General features: G+C 46.7%; 1 protein-coding gene across 3 annotated transcripts in view; it reads left to right on the top strand.

The window, feature by feature from the left end:
* RFX4 (regulatory factor X4) overlaps window positions 1–14,149 on the top strand; it is a 159,446-nt gene extending 145,297 nt beyond the window's left edge. For 2 of the 3 annotated variants that reach the window (XM_057740545.1, XM_057740544.1), the window contains exons 16-18: window positions 2,156–2,318; window positions 4,066–4,204; window positions 12,406–12,767. In XM_057740545.1, coding sequence (XP_057596528.1) covers window positions 2,156–2,318; window positions 4,066–4,204; window positions 12,406–12,678 — 575 coding nt within the window. In that variant the 3' untranslated portion in view covers window positions 12,679–12,767. Of the gene's footprint in view, window positions 1–2,155; window positions 2,319–4,065; window positions 4,205–12,405 lie in introns of all 3 variants that reach the window. The other variant, XM_057740546.1, reaches the window with a different exon arrangement.
* The last annotated feature ends 575 nt before the right edge of the window (window positions 14,150–14,724 follow it).

The raw sequence follows: 14,724 nt of genomic DNA, 5'->3' as shown, positions 1-14,724 counted from the left end.
TACATAGCCACTGACCTCGAGGTGCTCTCTTGAGGTCCCAGGGGCCTGAAGGGTTAATTACTTGCTTGCTGTGGCTGGTTCATTGTTTTCCCAAACTTCCCACCCTCTCCAATTCCATTTCTAATTGTGAAATTTGTTAAATATATTTTAATAATGTTTTTCTTTTCACAGAGGCAATACACATTCTTTACAGAAAAATACAGATAAACAAAATGAAGAAAAAAATATTAAAACCATCCTCAGTAATAACCTGTTTTAATAAAAAGTATTTAAAATAATTTCAACAGTTATATAATTTCATATAAAGTTCAAAATATAGAGGAGAGCAGTCGTGTATAATCCAGTCATCTGAGACATGATCATTTGGGTTTTTTTTTTCCTTCAGTCTTTTTGCATTTATTATAAACGACACCTAGCACACAGCCTGCGAAAGTCATTATCTTTGCGGGGGACATATGGTGTGGATGTCCAAACCAGGAAGGGGTACTTTTAGCCATACTGGTGGATAAGGATATTTGTGATTCTGCAGAAAAACATGGGTTTAGAAGTTTGCTGTAATTAGTTAAATCACTGTTGCTATTCAAACGTTTCACCCCTGGTGACAGACTCTGACCCAAGAAACTTGTCTTTCTTCCTTGGAAAAATGGGAAATAAAGAAATTTCTACTTTAAGAGAGTCTGATATAAGAATACCTGAATTCATAATGAGTGCCTGAATATCGTTAAAAGCCTACCACGTGTCAGGCTCTTTCACATATATTATCTCAGTTAATTTTCACAACAGTCGTACAGATAGGTGTAATTATCCCTATTTTGCAGATGACAGAAGAAAGGCAGATGAAATTTAAGAGGCTGGCTCAACATCTTACAGCCAGTGCATGGCAGAGCTAGCACCCAGAGCAAAGAGACATTATGGTGGAGTTCCACTTTTAAATGAAAACTTTTCCTTTCTCTTCCCAGAGGAATCTCAAGACAAAATGGTCTGCTGCAGAAAGTGCAGGATTGGAGGACCAAAGTTTTCTCTTTTACTTCACCTTAAAAATTACCTCCCTTAACGAGTTCTTCGGTCTTCCATTGCCTACAAGGAGGTGCTGAATCCTCCTGCTGCTGCCTTTTAACATAGGTGTAATCATTTCTATTACATCAGCATTCTAAATTTATCAGAAATTAAGTTGATGAGTTTATTATCACTAGTGATTTCTTAAATTACCCTTTTTTATTCTAACTAGCTCATAAAGTTTCTAAGCCTCTTGAAGGTTTTAAATTTTGTCAGTTTTTTTTTTCCCAGTCCCTAGCACTTTCAAGGTATCCCATTAAAAAGCAAATCAGTGGAATTAATAATATGTATGGAATAGGTCACGTTAAGGTCACTGTCTAATAATCTTCACAAAGACCTGGGCAGGCAGAGCCCAATAATCTACTTACGTTTTTGCTTAAAGCAGTTTCTTGGATCCTTAACACCTGTTGAGTTGAGTGTTGAGTTGAGTGTGGAGAAGTTATTCAGGGAGCCCATCTGAGCTACGTCGCCCTGAGCTTTCTTTGGTCCTCTCTCCTTCCCTCCCTCTTTTTCTTTCTTCCTGTTTTCCCTTTCTCTCTTCTTCCTTTTAAAATCTTTATTGAACATCTTTTGGCCACCAGTCTCTGTGCTGAGCACCAGGGACCCAGTGGTGGGCAAAGCAGACAAGGCCCCTACCCTCGTGGAGCTTACTGTCTGATGGGGGGAATTAGGCATTAATTCAATCACATTCATTAATGGGTGTAAGACTACAAATTGTTGTAGGTACCACCATGCAGCATGGGATTTGGCTTAGTCTGGGATTGAGAGACAGCTTCTTTGTATTGAAATATGAAGAACAGTTGGGTACTAAAGGAAAACTGAGGGTTCCAGGCAGCAGAAACAGCATGTGCAAAGGCCCTGTGGTGCTGGGAATCATGGTACTCTGTATAACATGAAAGAAAGCTATTGTGGCTGGATCAGACAGTACAAAGGCAGGGGGAAGGGGATGCTTCTGGTGAGATCAGCAAGAACCAAGACACATGTTTTATAAAGATTTTGGCTTTCAGCTGAAGAGCAATGGGAAGCCGCTAGTGTTCTAAGGAAGAACTGGGGGTATGAGAACTGTCAGTGACTGATGCGTCCTCGTTTGTCTCTGCAGGAGCAATGCAGTCATACACATGGTCTCTAACATACACAGTGACAACGGCAGCGGGGTCCCCAGCCGAAAACTCCCAACAGCTGCCCTGCATGAGGAGCACGCATGTGCCTTCCTCCTCGGTCACACACAGGATACCAGTTTATCCCCACAGAGAGGAGCACGGGTAGGTAACTTTCCTGGGATATTGCCTTACTTTTAAGTTTGATTAGAAAGGGCAGGGTTTACTCAGCAGTAGTTTTCTCAGAGGACAGGAAGGACGTGCCCTTTGTTCAGTTCTCAGTATGCTCTGCCCCACACCCTGTGCAACTGTCTCTCGCAGTCCCCGCAACAACCAGCTGAGGTAGGCGGGTCACCCTGCTTGACAGATGAGGAAGTTAAGGCTAGACTAAGTCCAGTTCCCCAAGGCCACACAGCTGCTAAGGGCGAGGCTGACCGAGCCTCTGTCTGCCTCCTTCAGGAAGGAACACTGAAAACTCCCTCTCAGCAGCTCCCCTGGGCGGCTCCTGATAACAAACAGCTTCATGGTGGGTCCGAGTCTCTTGTAACTGGACCGGAGGATGGCGTTCCCCCTCCGCCCCGAGGCCAGGAGTCCCTGGAGGGCAGCAGTTACTTGTGGAGTTCCGGGAGTTGCTCTGGGTTCCAGTGGTGCTCTGGACCCTGAGTAAATAACTCATTTGTTTCGCCCATATTTCTTCCTCATGTCCGTAGTGATGTTACTGTGGTGAATAAGCTACAAATCTATTTAAAAGGGTAAACTGAGTCACAGCAGCTTTTCGCCATTTTGCGTTGTCTTTATTAAAAGGCACTCTTCACACAGTGTCTGATGTGCAGTGATCTGAAAAACGTGTGTGATGTTTAAAAGGGCCCTTCTTCTCAAGAGGGCGAGACTCTGCCAGACGGGTGCAGTGAGCCTCACAAGCCAGGTTCCAGCAGACCAGCTGTGGGGGCACAGGGGGACCAGCTGTGGGGGCACAGGGGGGAGCGGAGGACGACCACTCAGGTCCCTTCCACGTGGTAGCCCGAAGCCTGGCTGTGGAGGTACTTGGAGTTAATTCCGTAGGCTCGGGTGCTCCTGACCGGTCAGGGGGGCAGCCATCGTTTTCTCACGGGGCCTCTTAAGAGTATTTCCCCACACATTTAAAATCGACTTTGAAATTGTTTCAGAGAGCTTTCAATTCTGCAGAAATGGCAGACTAGACACCCACATGGTCACATGTCAGCATCTTTGCTGTAAAGATGTTATTAAGAAGGATAGTGGTGATAGTATAGTATCCTATGTTTCCACAAGACTTTCTATTTTATAAAGTGTCTTCAGATACATGAGCCTCAGAGTAACCACGTGCAGCACTTTTACAGATGTGAGAAACAAGAATGCGAGCCGTCCAAGGTTCCACAGCTGGGAAGTGGTGGAGCCAGGCTTAGAACCGGAGGCTGATGCCTGGTTGGCCATGGTGTCTTCCCCCCCCCGGAGAGAGCTCACAGAAACACACTGCGTTCTTCCCCTAGATGGGGAAGCAGAGGCCTGAACGATACAAAAACATAAGTCCCAAAGTAATTTCTTCTTTTTTCCTATTTGACTTCAGGCTATAATATGGGGCTTTTTACCACAACAGAAGATGAGGTTTCTGTCACTAATGATGTTTTGCTCGGGGCTGGTTTTCATTCCCTGCACACTCGCCAGTTGGTGAGGGAGGTATGCTGTGGGGAGAAGGAAAACCCACCTGGGAGTTTAAAACTATCACAACAAAGCTGCAGAGTGGAGATGGTAGGAAACAAAAAGAAGAAGAAAATTTGAAAAGAAAAAGAAGAAAAAAGGAACAACAAAAAGGAAAAGAAGTGTATGAGGTTGATTTTTAAAGGTGTCAAACTGATGTGTTCTCACGATATTCAATGTGCCTAATGCGTTTTAGATACACGGGCAGCTATAACTATGGGAGCTATGGCAACCAGCATCCTCCCCCAATGCAGAGCCAGTACCCGGCCCTCCCGCACGACACCGCCATCTCGGGACCGCTCCACTACTCCCCATACCACAGGAGCTCTGCACAGGTGAGTCGGTGGCCCTGCTTGTTGCCCGGGCCTTGGTGTGCTTGGTATCAGGTCTAGTCAGTTTAACACGATTAATAAGCACCTTCTGGATACTGTGTGTGCAGCCCATGTGCCTCCAAGGAAAGGACGGTCTTTTCCTCAGTGCCATCTCTTCCCTCCAGTGGCTGCCCACGCTGGGTGCTCAGCAGCGTTCACCCCTCCTTGCTTTCACATACGTGGGTGCCGACCACGTGTCTTTAGTTCTGTCCTCCCTTTGGCTTCTCTCCCAGGAGCCAATCAGCTGCCACGTCTGTTCCCCTTTTTTCAGGCTGCCTCCCTCAGACTGGATCTTTGTGTCCTCTCCTATCACCCCCTCCTGGTGCAGTCAGACCCTCATCAAGTCCTGTCAGGACTGTCATCTCAGCATCATCCTAACTGGTCTCTTGGTTTCACGTATGTTCCTTTTCAGTCCAGCCCACACACACAATCTTACCAGAAGAGTCCTCCTGAAATGGATGCTTATCAGACCATTCTCAGGCCTTTGGCTCTTCACTGTCTGACACTGCTCCTCTGTGGCCTTGGTGAATGGGGATGGTGGCTGCACCTGTCACACCAGCGTTGGGCATTCTACTTGTCTCAGACGTGTTCCTGTGCACTGGCCCCAAACACAACTGGTCACCAGTTCCATCCAATTCTGCATCCTTGGTTTCTCTGTACCCTCACTGTCCTTGCCTCAGATCAGGTCTTTATCCAACCTGGATGATGACAGAAGTCTTCCCATTCGTTTCCATGTCCCTAAACTTGCCCCATCTCTGGTCCATCCCCAATATCGCAGCTGGAGGAATCTTTTGGATAAAAAACCCAACAGGCCATAATAAGACTCTCCCTCTTTTGCATGCCATCATTTTCAGATTCGAGTTCAATTCCTTAGCACATCTCTCAAGAGTCATGATCATCTGGGCTCTGCCTGCCTTTCTGGCCTACCAGCCATACCCCACCTTTGCCCTAGCCTTGCCAGCCCACGTGCAGTTCCCCCAGGTCTTCACAGATATTGTTGCCTTGGGCTGGGATTCTCTTCCTCAACCGCTTCTGCTTGTTGTTCAGGACAAGCATCCCACTGTCTGTGTGGCACTTGCTGACACTGCCCTCGTCCTTACTCTAGGACCATCTTAGGTGCCACTCCTTGTACTCACATAGTGCATTGGGCTTTCTTCTGTTGGTATACTTCTCATCACCGACTTCCTGACACCCACAGGAGACCCCAGAGCTCCTTGAAGGCAGAAATTAAGTCTAGGATTCCTGGGTCACAGCACCCATCAAAAAGAACAGCTAAATTTTGCTGAATGATGTCCTGTGCTGAGCACTTTCCACACCGCCATGGTAACCCTTGCAGAAAGGAAGTGAGAGGAACTTGCTTGAGGACTTGAACCTGGGCAGTATGACCCTGGCTGTCCAGGCTCTTAAGGACTAGCTTCTGTCACCACTCACAGAGGGCATTCACTGTTTATTGAACAGAGGAGTGAACCACAGGTGGGTCAGCATAAACAACTGTGGTGTGTGGCAGGCAGGGCTGGGAGCTGTGGTAGGTTTGGGAGGCAAGATAAAGCTATGCTTAGGAAAGAGCTCTTGCAGCACTCACAGGACGACGAAGCAGAGAGAGGACTGGCAGAGCAGGGAGCACAGCCAGGAAGTGCTTGTAGGAGTCTAGAATGGAGGTGGCAGGACGTGAGCTGGGGTGGAGGCTGCAATTACATCAGCTGTCAGCACAGCCCTGCCTCCCAGGGAGGGCACCCAGCAGAGTGTATCCACAATACATGGGCACTTGGGGCAAACAGGCATCTGTTTTGATTTCCATCCACAGTACCAGGGGGAGCCCTGGTATAATCCCCAGACAAGCCAAGAAGTTCATTCCTCTAAATCATCACCTGGGGCGTTCATTATAGGTCTCTAACTGCGTCACACAGACATGCCCATCCCCTAGGTACTGCTTCTCTTGGGAGCAGAGTCTGTGCTCCCCACGGTGACCCCCTAAATGACTTAGAGCTGTTGCCATGGACTGGGTCACACACAGTCTAAGCAGCCCATTCATTCATTCATTCATTCATTCCCCCATGATTGTCGAGTGCCTACTATGTGGCAAGCACTGCTCTAGCCTCTGAGAATACAGGGAGAATGAGATGGAAGCATGTCTGCTGTGGGAGAGCTTCAGCTCCAGCAGGAGACACTGGTGAGATAAGCTCAAATCCCAAGGCACAGCTCCTGGCATTATCTTCGTTCTTTCTTCACTCTCTCATTCCTCCTCATGAAATTTCTGGACCTGGTTTTTCTGGGGTATTATTTCTAAAGCCTTTTGCTATAAAAAGAAGCTGAGGGCTCCAAAAGGCCCAAGCAGGCCCTGGTGATCAAAAACAGGTCTCAGCATCCACTCTGGAAACCACAAGGATCCCCAGCTGGAGCAGCCATTTAATCGCTGGTCCTAATCGAAGGGCTGAGGAATAAATGAATGCCCAGGAAGGAGCCCTCTGAACCCAGACTAGGTGTGGCAGGTGACAGGGTCCTGCAGCCTCTTCACCACCTTGCCCTTTGGCTCTTAGGCAAGGTCCTTTCACAACCTCCGACCCCCACCACATGCTCACGCTCTGCACTTTACGGTCAGTGCCTTTGTCTCTGTTTATAAAGTGGGGTGGGGAGACGTTAGTTATATAACATCCCTGCCCAGGTTGATGGGTGAGATCAGTGCTTCCCCTGGGGAAGGTACTGTCTAAAGACAGAGAATCCTTCGTTTTGTTTTTCTTAAACATTTATGTATCAAGCAGTGTTTTAGGCACTTTCAAATACATGGGCTCACTTAATTCTCAGAGCAACCTCAGGAAGAAGGCATTTTCCCCAGGTTTTAAAGGTGAGGAAAACCTCAGAAGGTAATTTGCCCCAGGTCATGCATCCAAAATGACAAAGCAGACTCAAAGGCAAATTCTCCAAAGCTCAGCCCCAAGCCCATGGCACTGAACACTATGCTATGTGTGTTTTGGAGGGTGGGAGGTAAATTCAAGAGGTTACTGCAGCTATTCTTAATAAGTTTCAAGTTCCCAAAGAGAAGAATCACACACCCAAGATACTGTATTTCTTTCCGTTCCTGGTACTTTGGTTTAAGGTTGAGCACATAGGAGAAAATCCACTGCAGGGCTAATTAGTTTTAGCTTTCCAGAGCAGAAGTCAAGCCGTTCCAATCCTGAGTACCAAATATCACACTTCATTACATCAGACTCAGTGGGGAAAAGATTAGTCTGAATTGAAGAAAAATCACAACTGTAGAACATGGTTATAGAATGCAATTGGTCATTAGCACAAGAAACTAACTTGTGCAAATAAATGCCTACCAGGTTTGCCTTAAAGAATCAATACACCTCTGTGAAGTAATCACAGGTATCCCAGCATCCATATACACGAAATAACATGAAGTCATTTTTTTTTTGAAATAGGACATTGTGTGCCCTTGCTTATACTACTCATTTGCATAAGATATGCTTTCTTCATGGGTATTACAAAGGTAAACCTCCAGTCCGGCTTGAATTCTCATAATTTCTCAATTAGTGAGTCCAGATGAATGAGGTTGCACAGGGTAAGGTTTGAATTATTTCAGAAAAACACCCTTCTTGCTGCTATGCTGAACTTGTCCACATCAAGGTAAGTGAACAAGGGATAGTATCAGCTGCCCCTTCCCAGGTTCCCCATTCTCATGCCCAACCAGAAAGAGAAGACAAGCCAGACCAAACACACGGCCACAAAGTATTTCTGAGCCTCATTCAACACACATTCATGGAACCTCTACCCTGTCAGCAGCCATGAATGTGAACTGGGCCCTTGAGCTCAAAAGCCATTTGATCAACCAGAAGCAAATTGGCTAGAAAGGCACTTAGAGTGGACCAGAAAGTTTTTCCTCATTGCTCATCTGTATGACTGAGGCCCGGCCTTGCCAGCCAGTCACACAGCTCTCACAGCATCTCCAGAGGACCAGCCCAGGGCCAGTGGGTCCTTGACCTCAGTGGCGCAGTGACTGCTACAGAGTTTGCTTAGCGCGCTCCACTTTGGAACAGGCTCCTGGGCCTAAGGGAATAAAAACAGTCCACCATAGTGGTATAAAATCTCTGACCATAGAGCCAGGCTTCCTGAGTTCAAATCTCAGCTCTGCCTCTGATCAGCTCTGTGCCTCACTCTCCTCATCTGAAAAATGGGGATAATTCTAGTACCTATTTCATAGGGTTGTTGTGAGGGTTGAGTGAGTTAATAAGGTGAGAACAGGGCCTAGCTCATACTCTATTTGTGTACATCTTCATCCTTACCCTTTGTGACACCACAGTTACTATGTCTTTGTAATTATAGAATTAATCTCTGCCTCCCTCAACTAACCTAGCTCTGTGAAGGCAGGGACCAGGTCCTTTTTTATCTGACCATTATACTCCCAGGACGCTTGGTGAGTCCTCAGTTAATCCTCGTCAGTGAGTGAAGAGATGAATGGATCCTTACTCTGGGAGTAAGCAGATCATTTCCCCTCTCTGACCTCAGTCTCCTCACCTGTGAAATGAGAGGTAGAACCAGATCGTCCGTCACTAAGGCTCTTCCTTTCATTAGAGGACCACGATCCTATGACTTGAGGAAGAAGAATATTCATAATAGTTACCACGTTTTGAAAACATACTATGTGGACGCGCTACGTGTTCCACATTCATATTCACTCAATTAATCCTGACCCGAAAAGCACAGCAGCTGTGGACTGTCTGGCACCGACGTGGGGGATCTCTGCCCTGGGCGGCGGGTACCCGTGGGCAGAACTTGGGGCGGGGAGAGCCGCCTTTCACAGGAAAACAGTTTGTGCTTCCAGTCGGGGGCAGCCCTCACCCGTGCTCAAGGAGCAGCGCGTTTGGCGAGGGTCAGGGATAAAGGGCTCATTCTTCCCTCTCCATGTGCAGGAAAGTCAGCCCTTGGTGTGAGGAGTCGCTTCTCAAAATAGCCCTTCCTAATGTGGTTCCAGAGAGGCCTGGGGTCAGTCTCAGCTGAGATGGGCTCACGTCACAGCCCCTTGAGGGAACCTTTGCCCACGCGTGCACACCCGCACACACGTGCAGCCCTCGCACACCTCTCACAGGGTGGGGACTGGTGACTCACCTCCATTTTCACATCCGTAGCAACAGTGTGGGATTTGACCTAGAAAAGGCTAACTTCCGGTTAGAGGCCCTCAACAAAAAGCGCCTTTATCCTGGGCAGAGCTCTCTGGACCCCAGGGTTTGTGCCCAGCATGCCCGAGGAGCCCTCGTGAACCCGAATGTGAAGTGTGAAAGGTGAGGCCTCACTGGTGGCTTTAATGGCCAGGCCAGGTGGCGGGCACTCCAGCCCCTCAGCTCTCAATGGTCTCTTCACCACGGGGAAGACGAGTCACTGACTCATTTGCAATTAGCTGACCTAACGGGACAGAATTTTCCAGGCCGGATTCTGTGGTAACAGAATTTTATTGTCGCATGGGAGATATTTTGAGCCAGTCTCATGTCCAGGCAATTACTCTTTTGAGTCTGTGACACAACCCCCTGGGCACAGCTGCATCTAGGGTCCTTGGCTGGGCACAAAAGCCCCACTCTCTTGGCTTCTATGGGAGGAGGCTCCAAGTCCACACGGTGACATGGTACCTACACAAGCCAGGCAAGTAGGACTCTGTCAGAAGCATCAAGCTGAGGCCTGGTCAGAGTTGTAAGACCCTGTGGCCCGTAGGGGAGGAGGGAGCTTAAAGGAAGAGTGATAGAGAGATTCAAGTCCAACAGGCTGTGTTTCATAAAAGGAGTGTCTTCCTCTCTGAATTCTCTGCAGTTCAGTTGTGGTGGGTCATGCCTCGTTTGGGCCAGATTGATGTGGGGGGAAGTACCAGCCCAGGACGGGCTTTTCTGCCAGCTCTTCCACTGGTTTGCCGTGTGGCGCCTCACTTCATGGATCCTGGTTTTCTCATCTGTACAAGATGGGGTTGGGTTATATGATCCCTAACGTTCTTTCTAGTGGTGACATCCTAGTGTTCATTCACCAGATAGTTATGTAGCACCTGCCAGGCGTCAGACATCATTCCAGATGCTGGGAGTGTGATAGAGAACGTGACAGAGCCCCACCAGGAGCTTAGGCATATAAGCCAGTGGAAAGAGACAGCTAGCAAGCAGGATGCTAAGATCCTGACCTGAGAGGTGGGGGGTGGGGCACTTAGCTTGGAGAGATGGGATGCCCAGAAGAGTCTCTCTGAAGAGGTGACATTTGAGCTGAGGTCTGAAGAATGATGAAAAGGCAAGCACAGAAGGAGCCTGGGGGTAGGGGTGGGAAAGACGTGTTCTAGGTAGAGGGGGCAGGTGGGACAAAATTCTCTGAGATGGGAACCAGCTTGGCATGCCAGAGGACCAGAGAGGAGGCTTCTGTGCCAGCGAGGGGACATGCATCCGGGGACATTACTTGAAAGACTATCGGGACGGGGAAGCAAACTTTTGGAAAAAATTAGAGACCACTTTATAGTAATGCTTCTTAGTATTACCTGTTTAATAGCTGGGATCTCGTAATCTTGGGCAGGGCCCAGTCTTATTACGGCCCTGGGCTAGAATCCCACTGCTCGGGCCTGCGGGTCCACCGCGGCTGCCACACACACAGCTGCTCCGGGGATTATGAAAGCCTCCCTATGCTGTCCCTGGTCTCCTTGGCGACAGCCTCAGTGCCTTCTCCCCCGAGCTCCCAGATACCACCTAAGCCCTTCTCCCTCTTTCCTACCTGTTCTTTTGACTGTGTAAGGCATGCTGTCTGCGCTATGTAGGACGAAACCCTCACTACGAGAACCTGGAGCCGCCCTCCTTGACCTGTGAATGGCTGGTTCTCTTTGCATGCTTTGGGCCTAACAGCCTTCCCCTGCTGCCCCCCGCCCCCCCACCCCGGGCTCCCACTCAACAAGGCAGAAGAGTTCCCTTTGGCCCCCTTAACTACAGGGAGCAGCCATTGTTGTCAGAACCCCTTCTCCTGGCTGTCTAGGCTTCAGCCTGTCTGTCTCCCTCACAGGAGGCAGCCTCCCACTTAATCCCTCGGGGCTCCACTCTCCAACTGTCAGGGAAGACAGATGGGGAGCAGAAGAATTCGTACATTTGCACGTAGACTCTCTCCCTACTCGCTGCCCTTGCCATCCTTACCGACTGGCTCCTGCTTAGGTTGGGGTGGCCCTTAGCACAGCAAGGAAATCTTTGTGTTGACGGGCCTGCAAACTGGGAACTCGCAAAGGGAGCCCAGAGCTCCTCCCCTTCCTCCCCTCTGATTGTACTAAAAGAGGCTTATTTGCATAGCTGTCTTGGAAACGGAAAAGAATGTAAAAGCAGCAGCACTTCAGGGGCACTCCTCTTATTCCCAGTTCTTTCTAGAACTGCTTCCCCTCTTCTTATAGCTGTTAACACCTGTTTTCCTGACCTGCACAAAAGCACCCCCTCCCCTCCCAGTTGGCTTATCTTGACTCCTTCTTCCACATTCACACCAAACCCAATAATTTACCATTTCCTGCTTGTATATCTTCTAGGACTTCAGTGAACGTGAACCAAAGAGAGATGTTCTCTAAATGATAGGCACTAATAATAACCTTTGAAGCTGTTGACTTGCTTCCGCTTCAAAAGCCTGCTTTTAGGCTGCAGTTCATAATTGAATTCAACTGTAAAATGCTATTTTTAATGATGTCGTGTTTTTCTTGGCAGTATTGTTCTCTTGGGTTGATGGAGTGGGACCTATCACATCTCCATAAATGATAAAACGACAAAGCTCAAAACCATCCATCCATACGTCCATACCCATTTGGACGTGCTGTTACTCCTGTACACACACACACACACACACACACACACACACACACACACTCCTGTATTCCCAGGAGGGTTATTCCTTCTTTTGGGTTTGACTTCCCAAAATATTGCAGATTAAGAGTACAAAGTCCGTATTATTGGTTAAGTGACTATCGGCCCAGCTCTGGCTATGAAATCCTTTGCATTTCTCATGTTGGATACTTCCTAGAGCAAGAGTCAGTCTTTCAGGATTTCACTGATTACTTCCCATCAACTTTCATGAACAGCATCTTAAGAAATTTAACTTAAAACAAACTGTGAACATGACTGATATTGTGTATGTACAACTTGAAGCTAATTTTAACTTTGTGGAATTTCTTTCCCCTCAACAAGTACCCTTTTAATAGCCCCACTTCCCGGATGGAACCTTGTTTGATGAGCAGTACTCCCAGACTGCATCCTACCCCAGTCACCCCCCGATGGCCAGAGGTGCCCACAGCCAACACGTGCTACACAAGCCCGTCTGTGCATTCCACAAGGTATGGAAACTCTAGTGACATGTACACACCCCTGACCACGCGCAGGAATTCTGAGTATGAGCACATGCAACACTTTCCTGGCTTTGCTTACATCAACGGAGAGGCCTCCACAGGATGGGCTAAGTGACTGCTTTCATAGGAATCCATATTTAATATTAATAATAATTATTAATAATAATAATAAACCCAACACCCACCCCCCAGAAAACTTTATCTCAATACATCATAACTCTGGACTATTCCTAGGCATCCACTTTCCTAATGAACATGAGGCAGGGATTCAGTGTGGGATGAATAAACTTTAGCTCAGAAATGGGACTCACTAAAAGTCGGTGAGATTGGGTTCCTGTAGCCAAGCCAGACTTGACTGTTTGTGTAGAGCACTATCTCGGGCAGGCCAGCCTGTGCCTTTTCCCTCTGTTCCATGACTTCGCTTTATGTTGGCAACCACTCCCAGTAAACTACTTATTTTCCTGTTGACAAAAGCTCTTTAGTCTTGAAGGATGGATACTAGAGACACAATCTGGTTTATGCTCTTGGATGGGCACATAATTTACCAAGAGCATTCACCTTTCCATCTGGCTGTCACCTTACTGTACAACAAACAGCCCTCAGATATGTCCTAAGAATCCCTTCTTCCCGGTGGTGTCATCACTGCTTCCTGGAGCACCAGGACTAAATGGAGGTGTCTGGAAACTCTAGATTCCCTGTTACACTCACGTCTGTCCCAGTACTTGCATTGTCTTGGAAAGTAAGCACTGTTTAGAGGGAAGGAAGAGGCCTGTTCTGTATGCCTTAAGTTGATTGAGGTTTGTAGGGGACTGGTTCTCTACATGCAAGCATTTGTCCTAAGTTTGCACAATGGCTAGTGTCAGCAAAAGGCAGGAGAGGGGTTTTTAAAGTTCTGTGAGAATGTGGATCTGTGGCATTGAGTATCATACTCAGCTCTGCTGTATTAACTTTGTGAAACTGAATGGACCAAACTTTTAACTTGCCAAGCACCAAGTGTGAAAATGATTTCCATGGTTCCTTCATAAGACTATAATAATAATTTCCGACACTTTGATAGAAAAAAAAATTCAAAGCTGTGCCTTTGAGCCTATACTATACTGTGTATGTGTGGAAATAAAAATGTATTGTACTTTTGGAAAATTTTTTCGTAGGCATTTTTCTGTCAGATCTGTAGCAATTTGTGAGGTTTGTTAGAGATTAACATAGGTTTTCTTTCTGTATTATAAAAAACACCAAGAAATTATGGTGGACCTATTACCCTATGGGTAAGAAATAAATGAAATATGACATCGGATGTTTTAGCAATTGTTCTGTAAATAAAATCTTTGATCACACCACTCAGTGTGATAATCATGTCTACAGCTAAAATGGAAATAGTTTTATCTGTACAGTTGTGCAAGATATGAATGGTTTCACACTCAAATAAAAAGTGTTGGAATGACCTGCTTTCTTCATTTTCATTTTGCATTCGATATGACGTGTGTGTGTGTGTGTGTGTGTGTGTGTGTAATATAAATGACATTCTGAATACTTACGATGTCAGTAGGCAAAACAAAACTAAGTGGTCTTCTTTGGTTGTGCTTATCTAGTTCCCAGTAATCTTGTCATCATTACAATGTGGACAGGCCACACCACATGCAGTCCTTAAACAACAATTTAGTGCCTGCAGCCAGACTGTAGGGAACCAGTCCTACCTACAGGTATTTACCTGAAGTTTCCATGATGGCCAGTGTCAGCAAAGGGCAGGAGCTTTTCAGCTCTTCCAGGGAATATTATACCAGCATCATTCAGAGGTCCCCTGATACTTAGTTCATTATGCCTTAATGATCACTGAGTGTAAAGGTGTTTCAAGCACAGTGCTTTAAATGCTAATAAACTTCTGGAACAGAACAGTAACATTACTAAATAATAAGTATCAACAAATTATTTTCCAGAACTGCATTTTGATTCTATGGTTGGGAAGTGAGGATATAGAGGCAAAATGATTATGTTTTGCCAAAATGGTAAGAGTCTAGGGTCTATGAGAAATTCAGAGCCACAAATTTCCAGAAATGGCAGTAGTGACTAATTTAACTAAAAGGCATGAGAATTTGACAACTCAATTTGCATTTTGAAAGATTTATTTTTAAAGCCAAGCTCTTACTTGCTATTACATAACATA

Source organism: Hippopotamus amphibius, chromosome 7, assembly GCF_030028045.1.
Source record: "Hippopotamus amphibius kiboko isolate mHipAmp2 chromosome 7, mHipAmp2.hap2, whole genome shotgun sequence".
NCBI lineage: Eukaryota > Metazoa > Chordata > Mammalia > Artiodactyla > Hippopotamidae > Hippopotamus > Hippopotamus amphibius.
This window is presented reverse-complemented; position numbering and strand designations above follow the sequence as displayed.